The sequence below is a fragment of the Nilaparvata lugens genome, chromosome 8, assembly GCF_014356525.2.
Source record: "Nilaparvata lugens isolate BPH chromosome 8, ASM1435652v1, whole genome shotgun sequence".
Classification (NCBI taxonomy): domain Eukaryota; kingdom Metazoa; phylum Arthropoda; class Insecta; order Hemiptera; family Delphacidae; genus Nilaparvata; species Nilaparvata lugens.
The window spans coordinates 40,413,214-40,439,258 of record NC_052511.1 but is presented as its reverse complement, the minus strand read 5'-3'; the positions used below and the strand labels follow the sequence as shown (position 1 = coordinate 40,439,258).

Sequence of the window (26,045 nt, the reverse complement as noted above, 5' to 3'; positions counted from 1 at the left end):
GAAGAAATAAGGTCAAAAACCAAACCAAGCAAATAAACATCATCCAACCTATTTCTACATTGTTATCAAGATTTAGAATACAGCCCGCTGAATGATTTAACATCTGAATAATAATTAGACTTTCGGTAAGGTTTGTGATTTTTATGATCTCACCATTACAATCATTTCACCATTTTAGTATAAAATGAAGTACGACGATCAACGAGTACTCATCGATATAAAAGATATTCCAACATTTTCTCAGAAGAATCAACAAATTCAGGTAACTGAGTGCCCTAAACCTGACTCAAACTTCTCGTAAGGTTCAGGCCCTAAACCTGGCTCAATTATTGAACTTATCGTAAGGTTCAAGCGCTAAACCTGACTCAATTATTGAACTTCTCTTAAGGTTCAAGCCCTAAACCTGACTCAGTTATTGAGCTTATCGTAAGGTTCAAGCCCTAAACCTGACTCAGTTATTGAGCTTATCGTAAGGTTCAAGCCCTAAACCGGAATCAATGAAACTTAACCTAAGTTTAAATTCAATCTAATTCAATTCAGAATCAACAAATTCAGGTAACTGAGTGCTCTAAACCTGACTCAATTAAACTTCTCATAAGGTTCAAGCGCTAAACCTGACTCAATTATTGAACTTCTCGTAAGGTTCAAGCCCTAAACCTGACTCAATTAAATTTAATCTAAGATTAAATTCAATCGAATTCAATTCAGAATCAACAAATTCAGGTAACTGAGTGCCTACTCAATTAAACTTCTCGTAAGGATTAAGGCCTAAACCTGACTCAATTAAACTTAGTTTAAATTCAATTCAATTTAAACTAGTTTGAATTAGTTTCAATAACATTTGAATTCGATTTAATTCAATTCTCAATTAAATTAAGACTCGTAAGATTTAAGGATTTTCACAGAAATACGAGACCATGCTACATCATAGCTTTGAAGAGAATGGAATCACTCCAATACCAAGAAGGAACACAATTTAGGTAATGAATTATCAACCATAAACTATCTATTCCATTCCGAGAGCCTAACAGAATCCCAACATCTAAGCCAATTAAATTGGCGAGCAACGTTCACCGTCAATAATAGATGAATACCCAAATTGCAACACAGATATGGAATTGGAACAGTGGCAGTGTACCGGAAGGAAAGACGGATTCGACACAAGGCTGGCTGGTGATTGGGATGCTCGTCTCCAGAGACCCCTACTGTCACTATCTATAGCTCTGCTATTATTGATGGTGCAACAGGAACAATTGGTCGCCCTAACAAGCTGTAAGCCGACTCTAATATCTAATTCGCCTTCTCCTTCCAGAGCGGATTTGATCTCTAAGGCCTTGGATGTGATGCAATTTCGGCGACCGGACTCAAAATATTACGAACAAATGGTGCAGCCTACAATTTATTATTTACTTGATTTTATACGGATGGTTTACTTTCATAAATTGTATTGTTTTTGTATTTTTATTTTTATGTTTTATTGTGCTGTATTGGATAAAATTGAATTTGAAATAGACTATATTACTTTACTATGCATCAATTTGACATATTCATTATTAGATGATATATTTATTCCAGCGAGGCTCAACAGGATCAAGGCTGTGCAAAGGCTAAAAATAAACTTTCTACTGGTGATATTTTTCAATGTTTTTCGATTTGTGTATCCTCAAGCTATCAAAATAAAAAAGTTTTCTCAGAAAAACATTTTTTTCCGATCATTACTTTTTGAGATATCAGCGCCTAAAGTTTAAATTTTTGGGACAGAACATTCCAAATTCGGTAAGAGATAACACAATGAAATTTAGAGAATAAATTCTTCATGGTATTGTTGATTGAATAAAATTTTTTTTGAAAATATCAATTTTTGAGGAAGTTATTCAATTTACTAAATAACCAAAAATAACTTTTTGTTGAGTTATTTTTGGTAAATTGAACAACTTTCTAAACTCAATTAGACTAAACCAATGCAGTGCAAGCGCTGGTTGCTTTGTAAATTTAATCGTAGAACATCGCGATCTATACAAACTTGTATATTTCAATAAGTTGTTGAAACCACTTATTTATTAAAAAATCGAGATACAAGTTTCAGTTGCTGAATAATTATTTATCTATAGTAAACTGGGATCTTAAGCAGTGGAGTATATTAATGTGAAATAATAATGTCATGTAATGGGATGTCAGTACAATAATAATATCCAAGGTACCTAGAATTGTATTTTAGGTACATTGATAATATCGATGTAAATGGAGCCGTATGATTACTAACTTTCATTTGATAATTTAGTGGAGCTCATGGCAATTTGAAGGGTCGAACGTTTATATATTTAAACTATTCAAATTATAATTAACTATTCCAATTTTGATTCATCAACTCAACATGTGAATTTGTTATTAAAAAGCATCCCTACACTACTTTTTTAATATTTTCTGGCATAGCAACATAATATTTATCAAGTGTGATGGCGGCCTCCTATACCATCCTCCTATACTCCTAGGCGGCCTATGACAGGTACTACTTACAATGATGCCGTTAGCATTGCAACCCAAGATTTGTTGGAATATATAACTATCAAAATCTCTCAAAACCATGTTGAATTTGCAAGCATTTGGAAACTTGAGAAATGGAAATTTAGAGATTCAGTTTTATGAACGTTCTTATTTTACAGTTTTTACAGTTTTCAGATATTATGGAGCATCTCTAAAAATAATTTTGAATTCATAGTACATAGAAGAGTTGTAAAGATACATTTTTAGGTTATTTAAAACCTTTCCGAACAATGTTATGCCTTTTTAAACATTTTCATGTTTATTAATTTGGAGATATGGGTCAAGTATCACAACGACAACGCATTCGCCCCATCCTCCCCGTTCACCACTAGATTCTCACTGAGACAAAGCTGTTAATGGACGACCTTCAAATTTACACATTTCTCCGAAGCTATCCCACGCTCGACCACTCTGTGGTCCGAAACCAACATTACATCCATCAATATTTCTCCGCTAATACCACCAGCAAAAAACGCATGCATACAGATGAGACTAAATCGAAAACATGCAAAATAGCAAATAATCGTTCATCCCTTGTGAGAGGACAGACAGACCCCTGCGGTGAGCCAGGTAAGGGGGAAGGGGTGAACAAGGTTATGTGAAAATCCACCCCAAGAACACTCTTTCCGGGTGGAAAGGAGGGAAATCCCTTTTCAATCTCCGAAAAGCGAGTGTGAATGTGCGTGCGTAGGCCTACTTGGGGTTTCCATTTTTCGTGGGGGGGGTTCACCCATGGGAGGGGGAAGAGGTTACAAAGGTCGACCCCCGAATAAACAGAGACGCATGTGAACGTACATGCATTATCGCAAGCTGCGCCCTAGTATGCTATCCTAGCCATACACTGAATACACACACTCCTGTCCCCCATGAAAATTCATAACTTTGATTTCCCAACCCCCAACCCTATCAGTCCCCTTCAATGCAGTAAGGTGCTCCCTATATACAGTATACACACAACTTTCACATATATTTCACATTCCTGTGTGTATAAGAGTAAGTTTGTCCCCAGATATATACTTATATACACCTTGTAGATTATATAATATTCGAGTGTGTGCTCTGAGCCATGTATCCTGTCTTTCTCAACGAATTCAGGACAGATTTAACTTTGATAGGGTGCTCACGAGTGGTGAGATAAGGGGTGGAATGATATAATTTTGGGAGGCGTTATACCCTGGGGTAAACAGGTGTTGAACCCTTCACTGTATTTCTCGTACTTAAGTGTGGGATACTAATGCATATCTCGAGGATTGAGGATACTGATTATCATTATTTAATTTGATTGGATTCATTTAAAAGTAGTCCTCTCTTACCAATGTATCTCGATCGTTATGCGCGGTTTAATTTGAAAATTCCAAGGCACGGTTGTACAAAAGCCTTTTGGATTCTAACCTAGATTAGAATGCTATGAGGACCAATCAGAGAAGCCTTCTTTTCAAGAAAAAGAATCTTCTATAATTTGTTCTCGTGGAATTCAATCATCATTGAAATCTAACAGGCATTTGTGCAACCGGGCCAAAGATTATTGTTGAAGATCACGAGGCAATATTTATGGAAGTTAAGGGTTTGGAGGCTTTATTGACAAAATATTAATTAGTTGTCTATAGACTAAGAAGTCTATTTTTCAAGTGAATGTATTGGGCTACTAATCATAATTCCCATAATATTCAATTATGTTTCCACTTTCATAGAAATTATTATACTGTAATGAAGAAGAAGAGATAGAATTTTCTACACTGTGGTATATTACACAGTTATATATAATTATTTTACACTTCAAGTTATAATATTGAATTGCCTTGTAAATTTTAATGATGACTAATTTAAGCTTTGCTGCAGGCTATTTACTCCTGTATTATTCAATTACAACGCCGCTTTCTCAATGGAACTCAACCTTCCTTGAAATACTTCACTCATGATATTAAACTGCAATTACACTCACTTATAATGTTAAATTTTCTAGTACATATTAATAGTGATTTTCGGCTACGTCTGTGGTCTTCTTAGTTTTTTAGAATGAATTAATTGTTACAAATATAATTTCTACTATACCGTACCTCTACAATCAAAATACACTTTCCAGCCTTACCGTTCCTCTACGATCACACCTCTACGATACCGGTCGTATACATCAACTTTTTAAGAACTTCTTGTGAAAGATAAAAGAGGGTCAGAAACTGCTCATTTATTTATGGCGAAGTAGAATATTGGTTGACTTACCCCCTGGCTGTCCAAGATCGGCCATAAAGATGTCCCTGACCGCCATAAACTCGTCCTCTGGCTGCAAATCGGCAGCTCCAAAGCAGTTGTTTTCCGGCCAAACTTCTCTAGAATTCGAAAAAAATTAGAACGATTCAATGAAACATAGATATGAATTGAAGGCGACTGATGATGGAACAAAATTATAACATCTTTTACAAATTATTTTTTATTATTTATTATGAATGTGTGGTAAATAATTTTAATCTAATTTCCTAACCAATTTAGAAGTCTGAACCAAAAGGTCATACCTTCACAAACTTTATTTTTATCAATTCAAGTCAAAATAGAATAGCTTATTAGTATCTAACTAGGTGCTATAATAACAATGAAAAAAAATCTTTCACGATTTAAATATGATTTTGTTAACATATCAGAGCATTCATTAACGTATGGAAATACTGCAATGAGTTTATAAGATAAAATTGATGTTGGTTTACATGATCACACACCAGATAACTCGGTTTGAAACAGAGTTGTTACTTCAACAGAGTTAAAAGATTATTGAAAAGTCTCTAAAATAGTATGTACCTTATATTATATTTTTCAGTTGATGAATTAATATGGAATGTATCTTTTTCATCTATTTATATAGATTTGAATGGAACTAGAAGAGGATCTCTCCTAACATTGACTGCAATCCCACACATTCTGATATAAAATTCTTCTAAGACGAGTTGATATTCAACTGAAATTCACAACTCTAATAATACTAGAGAATAATGATATTATATTTACTTTGATGTTTAGTATCGTTACAATCTTGTCTTTTACTATCCTTCAACGAGGTTATTATTCTTCAACGTATCATACTATCTCAAACTCTGAAGCAACATGAGTGTCTATCATTTTACAACCTTAATTAACGTTTCTGAGTCGTAGATAAACCTTAACTCTGCAGAAACTTCATTAAAAGCCGAAATGTTTTATAAAAATATTCAGCCAAACACCATTACTTCATAATAGAATTTAATCAACTCTTTATAGCTTGTAGACAACAGCAGCAGTCACATCTCTTAATAGAGAGCAAGAATCCACCATTGTTTAGTTTAGTTGAAATAAAAGCATTCTAAATTCAGTATTCATTACCCCCAGAAACAAATTGAAAATCATTCCTTCATTTTGTACCATTATCCAGACTCAAGCAACACAGAACGAAATACAAAAACTGATTATCTTTTCAATTGAAGTAATAAAACTTTTACGCTGGCCATAAAAATCGGATGTGCCAAGAGGACAGTATTTTATAGGCTTTTTACGTTTCTATTTGGTGGCATTCAGCAAGATTCTGTGGAATTTGCATGTTTATTGATGTTTTTTATTGCAGGAAAGGGGCTTTTTCTCAGCCATCAACTCTTGTAATCTTTGAATCTACTTTTTGAATGAACACTTTTTATAGACTATTCAGAATTTCTGAGTCTCTGAATTCCCTCTAACTAACCAAAGATGGTTTGTTTAATTTTGGATGTGAAATCATTTTCTTTATCAGACGGTATTAGTAATTGAATCACCTCGATCACTCAACCATCAAATCAACTCAAAAGTATTGATTGATTCAGTACGAGTATATACTACCATAGAGGAAAGAATACTCGTTTAAAGGATACTTGTTTGTCTCTGATGTACCAAGAGAATATATTATTCATTATATTTTTCAACAATTGATAATGGAGAAAGGAACAAAAATTGTTTTGAGAAAATATATACAAAATAAGTCATATGTATGGGAACCCTTCAATAAGTTGGAGACTGTTGTAGATATAATACTGTAACTTTCAGGATAAGTTATTGGTCGAATACTCTACCTTTTACGTACAACTGAATTTCAACCCCTCATAAGGGGATGACTAAGGGGTTGTAACTCTCGAATATTTCAAATGTAAACACCCATTGTTTGGTACATCATTTTAGAGGCCTTTTTAAAACAAGAAAGATGACATCGATAAAAATGTTCTATGATGCTTGTATCCAAAATGGCGTTTTGGATTGATTGAAGTTATAGTTTTTAAAGAAATGAGGGGTTGTAACTCAAATATTTTGAATGTAAACACCCATTGTGTGATACATCATTTCAAAAGCCTTTCCAAAACGAGAAAGATGACATCAATAAAAATGTTCTATGATACTTCTATCCAAAATGGAGGCTGATCGAACTTTATCAATTATTTCATTAAAAGCTAAAACTTCAATGAGCCGCCATTTTGGATGAAAGTATCACAGACCATTTTTATTGGTGTCATCTTTCTTGTTTTAGAAATGCCTTAAAAATGATCTACCGCTCAATGGGTGTTTACATTTAAAATATTCGAGTTACAACCCCTCATTTCCTTAAAAACTAAAACTTCAATCAGCCGCCATTTTGGAAACAAGTATCATAGAACATTTTAATTGATGTTATCTTCCTTGTTTAAAAAGAGCCTTTAAAATTATTTACCACACAAGAGGTTTTACATTTGAAATATTCGAGTTACAACCCCTAAGTCACCCCAATATGAGTGGTTGAAATTCAGTTATACGTCAAAAAGTAGAGTATTCGACCGATAACTCATCCTGAAAGTTACAGTATTATATCTACAACAGTCTCCAATTTATTGAAAGGTTTCCATACATATGACTCATTCTGTATAACCTACATGCAAGAATGTACAGCAAGTGATAAATTGACTAGTAGATAGATTACAGCAATAGACTCACTCGTTACTGCACAAAAATAAAACAAATCTAGTCTCTTGTCTCTGAACGTTTTATCCTTCCAGAACATTCTCAACCTAGTTTAGCTTTCTCGTGTCACTTGTGATCCGACATCAAATCCATCCAAATTCCTGTGTACTTTGTCACTGTCTATGGCAACGTTTCCAAGTGGACTGACTCAGTCTAGATATTTCAGTCTCTGATATTTTAGACGTGGATGGTTACCATACCAGCATGTTCGAATACGATTATACAACATTTTAGGTGTTACAACATTGGACATGGACATGTTACAGCAGCAGAAATTTTCAAGTTACAACATTGGAGATATTACCACATTACATTGCTGGCCAACAATATTCCCATACTTGCAAGTTGTGTGTAGTCTATATATAATACCTATCAAAGTATACTGTAACATGAAGGTTTTTTAATATGCTACGTAATTTATTTATTTATTTATTCAGTCATGTACAATTAGTACACTTATGTGAGAAGGCACAACAGTCTTATGCCCAAAACTGGGCATAATATATTTCTGTATATTTAATAATATTTTCAACATATTTTCCTAATTCAATAACAAAGGCAACTTCATAAACTTCATTTATTAATCTTTCTTGAACTACTTTCCTCTTACTCGCAGAATAAGTGGGAAAATATGAATAAATCAGGAGAGAATGGAGATTGCATCTCATTAACTCAGGAGTAGAATGATATTATAAACTTCAGAATGGGCAGAACATTACAATATAATATGTTGATAAATTGAAGAGTATAAGAAATAATACATCAAAATATAGGTTATAAAAATAGGGCTACTAACTCCGGAAGAGTGAAAAGACATAATAAATTTATGAATATCACAGCTAAATGAGAAAATTAATTATCAGGCTATTAATTTCCATGGAATAGGCCTAATAAGTTGTCTGTATTTTCAGCTTCAAAATTTTCTGGAATAACTAAATTTATTCAATGTGCGGTGATATTACCTGCAATATTTGACTATAATTTGGTGTTTTAATCATTCTAAATTCAAAATTTTCAGCTCATATATATTTTTGGACAGAAATTGAACTTTTAACTTTCCACAGTAAACCTAACCTATTTTATGGACATGTTATTATATATCAAAATTTGGAAACAGAATAGTTTTGGGCTAGTCTGCTGATTCGCATGGATACAATACTAGAAATAGAGGAGACTATGCTTCACTGTATCACAGAACAGCTCTTTTTGAGAAAAACCTACATATATGGGCCTTAAATTTATTAGAAAGCTTCCTACTCACTTGAAAAATTGTGAAGATGTCAATGTTTTTGAGAAGGAATTAAAAAGTTTTTTGATGCTTGGAGTATTCTATACCACAGAAGAGTTTGTGTGTAGAGAGGGTTCCTTTGTGTGATTTTTTCTTCTTTTTTTGTAATACTGTATGTATTATAAATTTTTGATAATTCCTATACCGGTACTCTGATTAGAGCCTTTTGGGAAGCTTTAAAAACAAACAAACAAACAAACAAACAAACAAAGCTATGCATGTTGTTCTTTCCCGATCATATTTATATGATCTGTAATTGTAACAACAAATAAATAAATAAATAAATGTCCTACAAACCGGGTCCTAGTCTTATCGACTACCAGATTTCATTATATTATGAAATTTCATTTTGATTTAATTTGAAACCTTATTTTACATGATAGATTAGGCGAGTTGAAACATACCTTGCAGCTCTTAAAAGCCCGATTGCCTCTTCAAAAGATGCACTCTTCAATAGACTCTGAATCCTCTTCATGGCATCCACTCTGAAAATCGAAAGAAAGATATTGTTACTTGGTAGAAAATGCTTGATGTAGCATAAAGAGGTAGCATTTTTAACATTCATTATTTCAAAGTTCTGACTGTGAAGCGTTTCCATCATTTAGTAAATAAAACGTTGATAAAAAATATTAATATTCATGTCTCAAAATAGAAAAAAACATGAGACAAAAAAAACCAAAAGTGTCGAACATATTCAAATGTATGAGAAAACAAATAATTAAGAATGAAACAAGCATGTGTCTTAAAATAGAACAAAACATGAGACAAAAGGACCAAAACATATTCAAATGTATGACAAAACAAATAATTAAGAATGAAACAAACATGTGTTTTAAAATAGAACAAAACATGAGACAAAACATACAAATGTGTCAAACATATTCAAATGTATGAGAAAAACATAATTAAGAATGAAACAAACACGTGTAATAAATGCGTTAACAAAACATTCATGGATCACATGCGCAATTTGATGAAAAGATAATATACTTTTCACCAACAAATCATTTGTAACTGCAGTAATTTGTTGTAAATTTCAAATATTTTACTCGTAACAACAGAATAGCTCATCCGAGATACATGTTACACATCCCAGATATGATATCCCAGTGAACTTTCCATTAAACACATTGTTAACAAGGGAACTCATCCACAACAAGTCTTATTGTAATCATACCATTACACAATACTTTGTATACAAACAGCTGTCTCCAGAGAGGTGAACTAATATGAAAAAGAGAAGGATGCTGAAACGAGTCAAAGTAAGACATGGAAAAAGCAAACATGATGATATCTGGAAAGAAGGGTACGTTATAATATGAGGATATATGAGATACTTATAATATATTATGAGATATATTATTATTTATTATTCATTTATTTATACATTGATAAATACAATATCATTCTTAACTATGAATGATTGAGGAAGGACAACAGGCTTAAAGCCCAAAACTGTTCCTTTACCAAAATTAGGTTGAAATTGTCCGAAAATAGGTTATGTTTACACTATATGATTTTTGTCCGATTAGATTTATATGAGGTACCTCATACGAAGTACTGTGAATGAAGTTTAGCTTGTGGAACAGACCATGTATAAAGCCATGTACAACAGTATAACAGAAAAAGATTCGAGAAACTTGATAAAGAGAAGTATAAGAGAAAGATGCTTCACATGTAGAGTAGAGCATGTATTAGGCATTAATTGAGTTTGTAACTTATAAGGGACTGCGTGTAGAGGAGTTTATGTAAATACGTAAGTTGATGGAAAAAACAAAAAAGTGAATTCAAAACTAGAAGAGATATAAAAGGGAGGAAGAGAGAGAAAAGTTAGATAGGAAGAGGAAAGGGGGGTAGAATGATAGAACGATTGAAAAAAGTAGAAAGAGAGGAGATCGGAGAGAAAGAGAGAAAAGGAACATGACTGAATCAGGATTGAAAATAATGTCACATGGGTAGAAAAGTGGTGGTAAACTTGAATATGAGAAATCAGAGGAAAACTGTACAGATAGAGGTAAGAGAGATAAAAATAGATATAAAAGAGAGAGAAAAATGTAGGATAGGGAAAGAGAAGAAGAGCAGAAAGGTACAACGATTGAAAAAAGGTAAGTAGAAAGAGAGGAGATCGGAGAAAAAGAGAAAAGGAATGCATGGCTGAGCTAAGATTGCAAATAATGTATTACGCAGGTAGAAAAGTGGTGGTAAACGTAGAGATACGTTTGATAGATAAAAAGAGATATAAGAGAGAGGAAAAGTTGGATAGGAAGAGAAGAGAAGAGCAGTAAGGTAGAACGATTGAAAAAATTAGTAGAAAGAGAGGAGAGAAAGAGAGAAAAGGAATACATGACTGAATCAGGATTGAAAATAATGTTACATGGGTAGAAAAGTGGTGGTAAACTTGGATATGAGAAATCAGAGGAAAAACTGTAGAGATAGAGGTAAGAGAGATAAAAATAGATATAAAAGAGAGAGAAAAATGTAGGATAGGAAGAGAGAAGAAGAGCAGAAAGGTACAACAATTGAAAAAAGGTAAGTAGAAAGAGAGGAGATCGGAGAGAAAAAGAGAAAAGGAATGCATGGTTGAGCTAAAATTGCAAATAATGTATTACGCAGGTAGAAAAGTGGTGGTAAACGTAAATATAAGAAATCAGAGAAAAACTGTAGAGTTACAGGTAAGATAGATAAAAAGAGATATAAGAGAGAGGAAAAGTTGGATAGGAAGAGAAGAGAAGAGCAGTAAGGTAGAACGATTGAAAAAATTAGTAGAAAGAGAGGAAATAATGTATTACATAGGTAGAAAACTTAAATATGAGATAAAAAGCTATATAAGAGAGAGGGAGAAAGAGAGAGGAAAAGGTTGGATAGGAAGAGAGAAGGAGAGCAGAAAGAGCTATTGGAAAAAAGTAAGTAGAAAGAGAGGAGATTAGATTGGATTAGATTTCTCTATTTATGTATGTTACAATATTTTCTGGCTTATACTCATATTAAATGACGATAATGCTAGTTATTCAACGAATTTCACAAAGTATAAATAATTAATCAATGAGAATAAATATAGAATGCAATTGGAATAACGATAATATAATAATGTGATGTAACTTCATAAATCGGCGGTGTTTCAAAAAATAATTGTCGATTCTTCAAGAAGGATATAAAATAATATCCTTCCCATCAACACACAACCGGGTCGGAGAGAAAGAGAGAAAAGGAATACATGACTGAGCTAAGATTGCAAATAATGTATTACGTAGGTATAAAACTTAAATATGAGATAGAAATATATATAAGAAAGAGGGAGAAAGAGAGAGGAAAAGGTTGGATAGGAAGAGAGAAGAAGAGCAGAAAGAACTATTGAAAAAAAGTAAGTAGAAAGAGAGGAGATTGATTAATTGATTGATTAAGTACTTTATTTATGTAGATTACAATATATACTGGCTTATACACTTATATACGATAGCTTACAATACAGCAAAATTATAGATGAATTTACATAATATAGACTAAGAAATAAATTATTGAACTGTATATGATATGAAAAAGCAATTTGTAATATAATAACTGTAGATAATTATATTGTTATGCATCTACATAAATTGGCGGAGATTTCGACATATCAATGTCCATTCTTCGGAAAGAATATTAAAAATATCCTTCCCACTAACTCTCTACCAAATAGAGATCCGAGATCGGAAAGAAAGAGAGAAAAGGAATACATAACTGAGCTAAGATTGCAAATAATGTATTACGTGGGTAGAAAAGTAGTGGTAAACTTAAAAGATAAAAAATCAGAGGAAAACTGAAGCGTAAGTGGTATGCAGGTTGACATCGTGATGAAAAGTAAACAGAAGTAAAAGATAGGGGTAAAGAAGCTGCTTATATGCAGGTTAACGTAACCCTGTTACACACACGATTTACTGTCATGCATTGCACACCACATCGCTCGCAAGCAAATAATGCAACGTTGGCATCTTTTTGTCTGCTGAAAGTTCAGAGATGACAAATCCAGAGGGGACAGCGAACATAAAGAAACAGCAGCGATTTGGGAGCGAGCAGCGTACTAAACGGGAAAAGAAGGGCGGATTAAATAGAAAAGGAGGGAGACAACAAAGCGAGAAGCGAGAAAATGAGGGGAGATGAAAAGACGTCAGCAATGGATAAAGACGCATAAACACAACCCTTATGTGCGCTGCTTTAATACAAATGGATATTTAGCGGCGCGTGGAAATGCTTGCAAGGAGGAATTCTTTTCAGAGTCATACAAGTGCGATATTACAGTCTGGCTGGCGTAAGTGCTTTTTGTTTTATGATTATTACGCTGCAATAATGAGTTCGCTCTGAATTTCTATGTCTGCTTAGTCGGGATTCAATTTGAAAATGAAGTTTCAGTACTGTCTAGAGCAGCACTTTTCTGTCCAATTGAGGAGCTAGTTTTAGAATGTCCTCAGTTTCTTTAAATGTAGAATCATTAGTGTATTTTCAAGAAAGGTTGAGTTGATTTTAATTTAGTTTGAGTTTTTATCCAAGTTCTTGAGATTAATTTTGTTATCAAAATGGGAACAATGTTTGAAGTGAGCCAAGTATGTAAGTGTTCTACAATTTGAATATCCCATGCAACACTACATGAATTCATTATTCCCGTTCCTTTTGAATTTGTGAGATATGTATTTATAAAGAACAAAATAAAACAAGAAAAAACAGGAATTATTCTGGAAAACAGTCACTAAAAAAATTTAAATTAGCCCAGATTTCAAAGTGCTTAAAATTTGATTTGAATTTGAAGTCCTTGAAATTTGAATTCAATGAGCTAAATTGAATAAGATTCAGTCTCAACTTCCAAGAAGATGGATCTTTTATCATCACCCTAAAAAAAAGTTACAGCCAATAATGCATCACTTCTTGGAAAATCAGGTTTCAAATGCATTTGTGTGATGAATGGAATATGCTTGACATAATTCAAGAGACAGAAACTAGATCATGTTGGGAGTTATCCCTTTGGTTATAAAATCACGCCGATTGATACCCCACAATAACATTGCTGGATTTTTAATTTTATGTTGATTCCAATTCAACAAATGACGAAAAGAAGTTTTGAACAACCCTGGTATGATACTCGATGAGACGATTTATTACCAAAACGATCGCAAGGTTGATTCATATTAACCTCTAGTTTAATTATGATTTAATGTAATTCAATTATGATTATATAATGATTTAATAAGGATTGTTCAACAATGATTTCATATCAAATTCAAGAGGACTTGATCAAAATATCAATTTGCACTTGATATAACGAGTCAATAACGTAATAAAATGTTACCGTCCCCAGAAGGCCGAATTAATAAAGAATATATATGAAACCCGGACCCCAGAGGACATAGTTGAAATAAAAAAGCAAAAAATAATAAATTGGCTAACATTCTGTTTGAATTTAACATTTCTGTTTTTGTCGTCATGATAAGAAAGCACGCACTAAAATATCAAAATGATTTATTCTTAAAAAAAAATAAGTATACAGTACTGTACAATCAAACTGGTTCAATAAAATCATTCGCAAAACATATTATAATTTAGTAACTATGGGGAAAATCCCTGCAGAGGTTTAAATACCTGAGCGCAGGAATGAGTCGCTTTTAATCATGATATCAAAATATGACATGATATTCCTGGAAAACTGAATTAACAGAACCAATCACATGACTACATTTGGACTTTCTTTTGAAGTTTCTACTTTTCTTGAAGTTGTGTTACATTAAATGATTGCATAAATAAATGTACTCTAATCTGATCTAATAATCTATAACCATAGCTGAACAATAAATTATATTTTTATCATCATTCAATGAATCATTTGTATTTTTATTACATCCCAATCAATTTTTTTAATAGCAGGTGTCCAGACAGAACCGAATTAAATACGTGAAAACTGAATTAACAGAGCAATCGAATGATAAATCGGCAATATTGGGCACTAATGTTATTGTTATTGGTTGTTTCAAGCTGACCCTCCCTGCCAATAAATCTCACAAGTTATTGAGATGACCACACATGTGAGTGTGAGAGTGCACACACGCACACAAACACACACACACACACACACCACACATATCACAGGAAACCTATAATGGAACTATTATCGTTGGCTGGCTTCAGTACTGCAGAGTTACTCTTACACAGGGAGAGGAAGGGTAGGAAAAGAGGGACGAAGAGAAGGAGATGGAAGAGGAAAAGAAGGATGAATGAATCGATTTATTTTTCAGATATGGGTAAAGCTGAAGAGCTTTTTTCCTCACCCTCACCCATATCCTCAGCGACAAAAATACTAATCGATTTATTTTTCAGATATGGGTACAGCTGAAGAACTTTTCTTCTCACCCTCATACCATATCCTCAGCGACAAAAATACTAGTTTACATAGCTAGAGCATAGGGGGCCCATAGAGATTAAGGGGGCAGAGGCGGTGAAGGAAAAGAAATGATTTAGAGATGAATAGCAGCCTGAAAGTGTGTATAAAATATTGTAAATAAACAGAAAAAGGAGACAATAAAAAACTGAGAAATGATATTGATGAAACAGAAAAAAGGATGATAGAGGCAGGAAAAGAACAAGAAGGAAGTAAAATTAGAAACTGAATGGAAAGAAATAAGAAAATAAGATGATGAAATTAGAAAAAGAAAAGGAAAACAATAAGTAAGATGGGATAGAGTGTAGAGGAGCAGAAAATTGCATAAAGAAACAGAAGAAATGAACAGGAAAACTTTGAAGCCTCTAAGAAATGATTATTCAATAGCATTAATGAAATAAATGTCTATATATCGAAGGCATCCCAGGAAAATGACAGAAGTATGTAAGAGTGGAACAATTAGCAAGCAACGCTCAACTTATATTTAGGCCTGTTCCAAGTTTTAAAAAATTTAACAAATAATAATCAAATGTGGATCAAAATGGAACGAATGGGAAAACTTAACCACGGTTCAAAAATGAGGAAGGAGAGGGAGCATGAGGAAGGAGTCAACGAAGATGAAAAGAGAGGAGAAGGGAAAGAATAATAATGTGTGAAGAAGAGGAACGGTGAAAGAGATGATAAGGAGGTGGAGAATGGAGAGGAAAAAAGAGATGAAGATGGCTAAGAGCAGGATCAAATTGCGAAAAAACAAAGAAAAACGAAGGGAAGGAAAAGAGAAAGAAGAAATATAATAATAGAAATGAACCAAACAAGAAACAAAGTGTGAGAGGAGAATGGAGAAGTGGAGGATCAAAATGAAATACAAGGTTGAGAACCAAGTGGGAAAAGAAGAGAAGAAGATAAAGTAAGAGAAAAATAAGGATGAAGGATTTACTAGCAGTGAATTGGACTGTTGTAGGCTTTTATTCGCGCCAAACACTGGGCTTAGTGAGGTTTTGCATTTTTATTTTATTCTGTTCATCTCCAAAACCAAGTTCAAGCTCCCCCTTTTTTAATTTATTGCCCTGTTTTCCTAATTGTGCAATGCCTCCGAGTGCTTTAAATTCATGAATTAGGCTTGATACTGTCATCAAAAGAGTTGACGCCACAGTGGGGTTTTCAATGGAGATGTTACAAATATATGAGCAAATCATGAATAGAAATACGAAATACTATACTGGCATAACAGGAGCGGATTCATTGTGTACTGGAATATGTTAAAAAATAAGAATAGGAGAAAGTTGAATATCACACTCCTCGTATAATTGAATCAACAGACATGACAATAACAATCATACTAATAATAATATATACCGTACCTTACATACCTAAAATATAACTTACATTTTCTTTGTTTTTGTTTCTCTCTCTCAAGCATGCATTGTAAATTATTTTTGCACATGAATCTTTTGTTCAATAATACTTGTCTCTCTTTCAAACTAGTAATTCTTAGATTAGTCTCACATTAATTCACTTTTTTCTAATTTACATGATTATGTATGTAACACTTATATTTAGAATAGCTTGATTTGTTAACCTCAATATTTTCTTTTCTTTGCTTCATAATTATGTTTTCCAATTTACTCATCTGTAGCTTTAAATTACATTTAACAATCATAATTTAATTTCTGTATTAATATTAGTTTATTTTTTTATTATTTATTTTTATATTTTTATTATTATATTAGGCTCTCAACCTTGTATTTCATTTTGATCCTCCATTCTCCTCTCACACTTTGTTTCTTTTTTGGTTCATTTCTATTATTATATTTCTTCTTTTTCTTTTCCTTCCCTTCGTTTTTCTTCGTTTTTCCCTCGTCAACATCTTCGTATTTTTGTCGTACTTGATCGTTTTTCGGTCATCATTATGATATCTTGCTATTTTTCTCCACTATTTCTTCTATAATTCTTATCTTCTATTTTCACCGTGTTCCTGTTTTCTTCACTCTTGTTCATTTTTCTCCTCTTAGTCCTCACCAACGCCTTAATCATTTTATTTTAACCAATCTCTTTCACATGCTTTCCATTCACCATGCTTATATTTATACCTTATGTGAATTGCTTCACAACATACACTGTATGAATGTAGTACCATAATTATCTTCCTTATCTTTCATTGTATTAGGTACCATTTATTTTTCATTTCTTACATGTTCAATTTGTTGGTAAATAGTAGTGAAGACTGATTTGGGCGTAATGCCTGTAGTCTTCCTTGACATTGTAAATAAATAAATGAATATAAAAAAAAATAAAAAACTCAGTACCCTTTTAGTACCCTTCATTTACTTCATATCACTTGAAAATGGCATAAATGTTCGAAACATGTTGTGATAAAATATTTCTAAAAGGGTACTGATATTTTTATTTTTCTTTATATTTATATTACAAGTAGCCCTATACAGAAAAGAGATAAATAAATAAATGAATAAATAATGATCTATTACTAGTCATGTCATTAGAAATTGTTCATTCAAAACTATTTGAATTTGAATAGAAATAATAGCTCAGACCCAGAGAGATACTTTTATCGATAATCTATAGATAGTATGAAAATAATATCATGTCTATGATATCTGTATGATTTTTCTGAAATATCTTATTTCTCAAGATATATACGAGGGCTATCCAGAAAGTAGATTACGTTTTCGTCTGTGTCTGCTTGGGACGGAACTAGCGCAGCCATCTTGGGGTCAGAGCGTTGCGCAACTTAGTTGGCATCTAGCCGTGCTAGTGAAGGGTTCGTTCTGTACTCCGTTAAGACGGGTTGAAATGTCTGCGGTAATCGAAAATCCCGCGAGCTGCAAGCTGCGTACAGTAATAAGGTTTCTGACTGCAAGAAACTATTCTATTTGCAGCTTTATGAAGTGTATGGGGACAATATTATCACTGAAGGTGGAGTGCGTCAGCCGGTCATAAAGGTGCGTACAGATTTACGCGCCGCGAACATGAGCAATTCACTTTTAATCAGCTGATGCCAAGCTTTTTATATCTATGTCTTACCGTTTCTGTAAAAATACAGATATAATCAGCTGATTAAAAGTGAATTGCTCAAGTTCGCGGCGCGTATATCTGTACGCACCTTAAGATTTAAAAATAGCCGAACCAATGTTCACGACGAAGATGGAAGTGGGAGACCCAGCATAGTGACTGCCGAACTTGTCGATAAATCGATGCTAAAGTTCGTGAAAATCGAAAGGTCAAAATAACATAACTTTTTTTGAGTTTTCCACAAATTTTGCGAAGTTTAGGCTGGATATGCAGCGTTTTGATGACGACGCACAGCTGCAAGAAGAGGTGACGAATTGGTTGAAGGCGCTGGCAGCGGAGTTTCCAAGCTCGTACATCGCTATGATAAATGCCTTAATTTGCATGATGACTATGTAGAGAAGTAGTATTTGAATGAGGCTTTCATCTGTATATAATAAAATTTGTTTCCTATACTTTGTTTATTTTTTATTTCAAAACGTAATCTACTTTCTGGATATAGCCCTCGTATTATAACCTACAGAAATCGGTTAAATCAATTGAAAACATTTGTAGCTATCCATCCACTTTAACTTGATCCAGGATTCAATCAAGCCATGAACAGACGCATTTACTATAATGTGTTACAAATGGATTCAAACTCGAAACATAATTAGACTGCTATTGGACATACGAACACTAAGAAGCACAAATCCAATTTAAACTAAGTTGAAGAAGTTCCTTCAGATGGAAAGAATGTCAGAGAATGCAGAAAATTCAGTAAATCAGATGGACTCAATTAATATCAACGGTAAAATCACAAAATTATCTCGTCTAGAGTTGAAGAGCTTTTTTCTCTGAGTTACAAGAAAAAAATAGGGTTTTCTGGGAATGTCTGAGTAAATTGGAAAGATAGTATTAGCAACAGATCTTGAGTCAGTTTTCAAGAAGTTTCCCCAGTTATCCGACAAAGAAAAACGAGAAAAATAGAGGATGCGGAGGAATGGGACGATAGATTTCAGTAAATTAACTGTAAGAGGGTCGCAGATAAGATATCTGAGGATGATCTTGTTGGAGAAAATCGCAATTCAACTGATCAACATCAACTACTTCAACGAACAGTGATTAGAAAAGTTGCAGCTTCTCAGACGTTTTCTTCTCCAAGACATTTTCTATCCTTCTAAATTGAGAGATTTCTATTGCGAGTGGAATCGTCGGAAAGATATAGCGGATTTAAAAAGATCAAAGTGTCATTGTAAGGTCGCTTCTTGCCTCTCAATTGGCAAGTTGATAGTATGATTTGAACAGGGTTAAGTTTGTTAATCTGGGAGCAATTTATCTTGGGAAAATATAAAAAAGCGAACGAATTAAGCAGTTTTCAGTTGGAGAAGGGGATGGAGGGGATTGTGGATGAGTGGGAGAAAGAGGATTGAGGAGGGAATGAGAAGAAAGGCGGGAAGAGAAGAAGGAATGAAATGGAGAGAAGCATGAAAAAGTTTGAGAAGCTGTGGTGAAAGGAGTAGGAAGTGGATAGAGAATGGGAATGATCTGTAAATAAAGGAGGGAGAGTGAGTTAAATAGAATAGAAGAAAGAAATAGAACAATCATTCAAAGTGGAAAATTAGATGCAGAGATGAAGGATTAGGAAAATAGTAGGAAAGAGGTAGAACAGGAGACGGAAGAAGGTAAAACAGGAAGATGAACAAGGATGAAACAAGGGAAAGAGAAGGAGAAACAGAAGGTGGAAAAGCAAAAGAAGGATATTGAAAAGGCGATGTAAAGAGGAACAAGGATGAAACAAGGAAAGAGAAGGAGAAACAGAAGGTGGAAATGCAAAAGAAGGAGATTGATTGGAAAGGCGATGTAAAGAGGAAAAAGGATGAAACAAGGGAAAGAGAAGGAGAAACAGAAGGTGGAAATGCAAAAGAAGGAGATTGAAAAGGCGATGTAAAGAGGAAAAAGGATGAAACAAGGGAAAGAGAAGGGAGGAACAGAAGGTGAAAAAGCAAAAAAAGGAGATTGAGAAGGCGATGTAAAAAGGAAAAGGGATGAAACAAGGGTAAGAGAAGGGAGAAATTGAAGGTGAAAAAGCAAAAGAAGGAGATGGAGTAGCAGAATGATAAAATAGCAAAAGAGAAGTTGAAGAGGAGGAACATAGAAGACATAAGAGGAGGGGAAAAATGAATGGAGGTAAAGATGAATGATAGAAAGGACGGACATATGAAGGAATAAAATAATAAAAAATATGATGAAAATTTCAGGAAGAATTTGAGGGAATTTGACAAAGAAGGAAGAAACGCTGCAGGATAAAGCGAGGGAGGAAAAAGAAAGAACATGAGAAGGAGAGAAAATATGTAGAGCTGAACGAGAAGTAAGCACAGAACATGAGTGAGGGGGAACGAAGAAAGTCAAATAACAGAATAAGGAGAAAAAACGGTAGTTACGAAATCGTAGAAAAGAACATAAACACGAATTGAATAATAGAGGAAAGATGAATAAAACAATACGGGATGATAGCAAGATTAGCAATAAAATCAAAAGAAAATAAATGATAATAAGGAGGAGAGGAAAAAGATGGAAACCTAAGAAGTTGGCCGGTAGAAGTCCCGTAAATTGGCGAGGGTGGATGAATATAAGCTAAGGGAGGAAGCTGCAGTCACAATGAAGATAGGGCGAGTTTAAGATGGTTGGCGAAAAAATCTTTCAAAGGCCGACGATGAACGATAGAATAGAAGGAAATGCGAGAGGGAAGAAGAGGAGGAAGAAGAAGAAAAAGAAGAAAGAGAAGGAGAAGAAGATGAAGAAGAAGACAGGAGGAGGAGAAGAAGAAGAAATGGGGGAAAAACAAGAAGAAGATCATCAGACGGAAGGAGATAGGCGTGGTTGGAGGAGATAAATCTGGTAGCAAAAAAAGTTCAAAAAGGGATCAGTGAGAACAAAGGACCAGGAGTCAGGAAATTTAAACGTGCAAGAGAGAAAGAAGAACACCGATGACAAAGAGATAGATGGGAGGAAGTGGAGGGATACTGAGGGACAGCTCGATAAACTTGCCTAGAATGAGTAATATTGTGGGAGATTGGCTAATGGGGTTTGATGTAAGGGGGAAGTCGAAATTAACTCTGGTCTACTTGGATGCTGGGGTTTATTAATATGTATAGATATGGAATTTTGCTGGAATTAGCCATTGTTGGTCACCCTTCCAATATTGCCCCGACACGATGTTGTTTACTTTGTCGTACTAAATGCTGCTTCTTACTTCAAAGCCGAGCACCGACCGACTTGCAATCTGATGAAGGATATTCGCCCACATCAGCGCCCTAAGCAAAGCACGGTTCCCATCAAAATTTAATTGATTGGAAGACTTAGGAATGATTGATAACTACTAAAGTTGAATTACTAGTAGTTCTGTGAATAGTAGACCTCGCTCATAAATACAACTTTCAAATTAATGAGAAGGGCCATTATTAAAGTACAGTATATTGTGAAGATTTTGCAATGTCATCTATTATATTTTCCATTGAAAATGTTAGTGACAATGTTTCCAGGGACATCAGACTTACAAATTTCTTTTGAGGAAGTACCTTCACATCGTCCCCATATTTAGGCCTACAATATTAACCTTTATTACAACTTTTTTAATAATTAATTATAAGATATTATAATTTCCGTCAACTGACGGAAAAATGAAATATGCAGTCGGCAACTTAGACGATGAATCGTCTCACAGACGATAGTGAGACAGAAAATGATTCTAAATAAGATAGGTTTGTTGGTGTCAATGACAGGAGGTTGCTAATGATGGTTTAATGTATGGTTTGTTTAAGCTCACAACTCGGTTTCCGATCTCATACTAAAATGAAAATCAAAAGCTAATACTTTTCCAGAAACTATTCGTCTATGAAACAGGGAAATTTCGTGTTGAAAAGGGAAAAATTTTGCAGTCAAGTGAGACGTTTTCTACAATTAATAAATACAGTACATTTCAAAGTGGCACAAGTTCTATTATAAAAAATAAGAGCCAAATTTTTTCACTATTTTGGGCAGTATTTACTTTTAACATATTATAAATACAATGATCTTTCATTTTGAAAAGAATAAAAATTGCTGTATCTTGCAAAATAACGCTAGATACGAAAAATTAACTATCTGGAAGGAGATTGGTATGCGGTTTTCCAAATTACAAAAAAACCGGAGGTCTTAGACTATCAAAAATCGTTACACATACGATTCTGCGCCTTGTTTCGAAGAACTTGTAAACCAAATTTTATCCAAATCGGACAATAACTGCGACTGTAACTGCGGTACAAAAAACCAACAGACAAAAGCCGATCGGGTCAAAACTAAGACCTCAGCTTCGCTTCGGTCAATTATCATAATCGCTTTCACTCCCATTTGATTTGCTCTATGTTCAACTAAATTGAAAAAAAAATAGCTGACTTATATTTATTTCAAGCCATGTAATAAACCAGCCAGTTCTGTAATCAGAAGTTGCAGTTAATCGTTGACACAACTTCGTTGAAATTGGAAGAAACTTCGTTCTAATCAATGTTTGTTTGATTATTTATTTACATTTAACAATACAAACATCAAAGGATGATTAGAAGGAACACGTTGAATTATGGAGTTCCATCTTCATTTTTTAAAGATGAAGATAAAGATTACAACTTCATTTTTTACATCTTAATTTTTCAAATAAAGCATGTACTTGATCAAAGAAAAAAGTAGCAAGTTCAAGCTATTTCTATTCAATTACAAAACTTGAATACTAATCTTTCAATTACAATTTTAAGAATACCGCCCCGTATTTGGAGCTCTAGTATCAGCTCTGTTTGTAGCTCTGAGTCTCGAGGAATATGAAAAATCGGAGTATCATTGCAATTCCTGAAAAATATATTCAAGAACCGGTAAAGCTTTTGAACCAATAATTATAACAAAGTTTTTCATTTGGAAGAAAAATTTAAAATGCGTAGGAGCCCGGAGCAAATAAAATTTTGGAAATTTGAACATTGAAATGAATCTTACAATATTAGAGCAAACTGAAAGCGATCCAAATACTTATATTTATTATATTTATCAAATACTCAAATGAGTACCCCCCCCCCAAAGTAGCCTATTCAGATATTTGATCAATTGTTCTTAATATTGAAAAAATGTCTTCAAATAAAATTTAAAAACAAATTTTTAAGATCATCTAATAAAGCATTTAAAGAGGCTATTTGAATATTCAATAATTAAAGAACCCTTAAATAGTACCCCAATTATATTCTTCAACATAACCATGTGGTGCAAGTTTTAGAGAATTAGAATTGATATTGGTTCATGGCTCGATAACGTTTTTTCACTAGTTGGTTATGCTAAAGAATATTACAAAGGTACTAATTTTATTTTCTATAACTTTTCTATAGTACCCCAATTATATTCTTCAACATAACCATGTGGTGCAAGTTTTAGAGAATTTAGAATTGATATTGGTTCTTGGCTTGATAACGTTTTTTCACTAGTTGGTTATGCTAAAGAATATTACAAAGGTACTAATTTTATTTTCTATAACTTTTCTATAGTACCCCAATTATATTCTTCAACATAACCATGTGGTGCAAGTTTTAGAGAATTTAGAATTGATATTGGTTCTTGGCTCGATAACATTTTTTCACTAGTTGGTTATGCTAAAGAATATTACAAAGGTACTAATTTTATTTTCTATAACTTTTCTATAGTACCCCAATTATATTCTTCAACATAACCATGTGGTGCAAGTTTTAGAGAATTTAGAATTGATATTGGTTCTTGGCTTGATAATGCTTTTTCACTAGTTGGTTATGCTAACGATAGAATAGAAGGAAATGCGAGAGGGAAGAAGAGGAGGAAGAAGAAGAAAAAGAAGAAGGAGAAGGAGAAGAAGATGAAGAAGAAGACAGGAGGAGGTGGAGGAGGAGGAGAAGAAGGAGAAGAAGAAGAAGAAGAAGAAGAAGAAGAAGAAATGGGGGAAAAACAAGAAGAAGATCATCAGACGGAAGGAGATAGGCGTAGTTGGAGGAGATAAATCTGGTAGCAAAAAAAGTTCAAAAAGGGATCAGTGAGAACAAAGGACCAGGAGTCAGGAAATTTAAACGTGCAAGAGAGAAAGAAGAACACCGATGACAAAGAGATAGATGGGAGGAAGTGGAGGTATACTGAGGGACAGCTCGATAAACTTGCCTAGAATGAGTAATATTGCGGGAGATTGGCTAATGGGGTTTGATGTAAGGGGGAAGTCGAAATTAACTCTGGTCTACTTGGATGCTGGGGTTTATTAATATGTATAGATATGGAATTTTGCTGGAATTAGCCATTGTTGGTCACCCTTCCAATATTGCCCCGACACAATGTTGTTTACTTTGTCGTACTAAATGCTGCTTCTTACTTCAAAGCCGAGCACCGACCGACTTGCAATCTGATGAAGGATATTCGCCCACATCAGCGCCCTAAGCAAAGCACGGTTTCCATCAAAATTTAATTGATTGGAAGACTTAGGAATGATTGATAGCTACTAAAGTTAAATTATTATCATAATCGCTTTCACTCCCATTTGATTTGCTGTATGTTCAACTAAATTGGAAGAAAATAGCTGACTTATATTTATTTCAAGCCATGTAATAAACCAGCCAGTTCTGTAATCAGAAGTTGCAGTTAATCGTTGACACAACTTCGTTTGAAATTGGAAGAAACTTCGTTTCTAATCAATGTTTGTTTGATTATTTATTTACATTTAACGAAACACACATCAAAGGATGATTAGAAGGAACATGTTGAATTATGGAGTTCCATCTTCATTTTTTAAAGATGAAGATAAAGATTACAACTTCATTTTTTACATCTTAATTTTTCAAATAAAGCATGTCCTTGATCAAAGAAAAAAGTAGCAAGTTCAAGCTGTTTCTATTCAATTACAAAACTTGAATACTAATCTTTCAATTACAATTTTAAGAATACCGCCCCGTATTTGGAGCTCTAGTATCAGCTCTGTTTGTAGCTCTGAGTCTCGAGGAATATGAAAAATCGGAGTATCATTGCAATTCCTGAAAAATATATTCAAGAACCGGTAAAGCTTTTGAACCAATAATTATAACAAAGTTTTTCATTTGGAAGAAAAATGTAGAATGCATAGGAGCCCGGAGCAAATAAAATTTTAGAAATTTGAACATTGAAATGAATCTTACAATATTAGAGCAAGCTGAAAGCGATCCAAATGATTCATCAAATACTCAAATGAGTACCCAAAGTAGCCTATTCAGATATTTGATCAATTGTTCCTAATATTGTAAGAATGCCTTCAAATAAAATTTAAAAAAATATCTGTAAGATAAACTAAAAAAGTATTCAAAGAGGCTATTTGAATGTTCAATAATTACAGAAACCTTGAATAGTATCCCATTTATCTTCAACATATCCATGTGGTGACACGTTATATAGTGAATTTGAAATTGATATTGGTTCTTGGATCGATTTTTTTTCACTAGTTGGTTATGCTAAAGAATATTACAAATGTACTAGTTTTATTTTCTATAATTTTTAAAATCATGTCAACATACTTAATAAAAAGTTTTCAAGATATTAATCTCTAATTCTCAGTAATGAACTGAAAAATTACCCTGAAAGTAGACTATATTAATTTGAGCTATAATGAACAGCCTCCACGATTATCTTAACACAGTCACCAAAAAGTCTTTCAAGCAGTCAAGAAGTAAAAACATAATAATCACTGAGTAACCTTTTTAAAATTATTTCATCACGACATGTTTCGGCTGTATAATGTCATTATCGAGTGATTGGAAAATAAATAACATG

The 26,045-nt window shown here is 33.5% G+C and overlaps 1 protein-coding gene across 1 annotated transcript in view; it reads right to left on the bottom strand.

Annotated features, from left to right (window-relative positions):
• LOC111049358 (protein timeless homolog) overlaps nt 1-26,045 on the bottom strand; it is a 249,705-nt gene that overhangs the window by 171,236 nt on the left and 52,424 nt on the right. Inside the window, exons 15-16 of the mRNA XM_039434760.1 lie at nt 9,217-9,297; nt 4,765-4,871 (exon numbers count right to left, since the gene is read on the bottom strand). Coding sequence (XP_039290694.1) covers nt 4,765-4,871; nt 9,217-9,297 — 188 coding nt within the window. The remainder of the gene's footprint in view (nt 1-4,764; nt 4,872-9,216; nt 9,298-26,045) is intronic.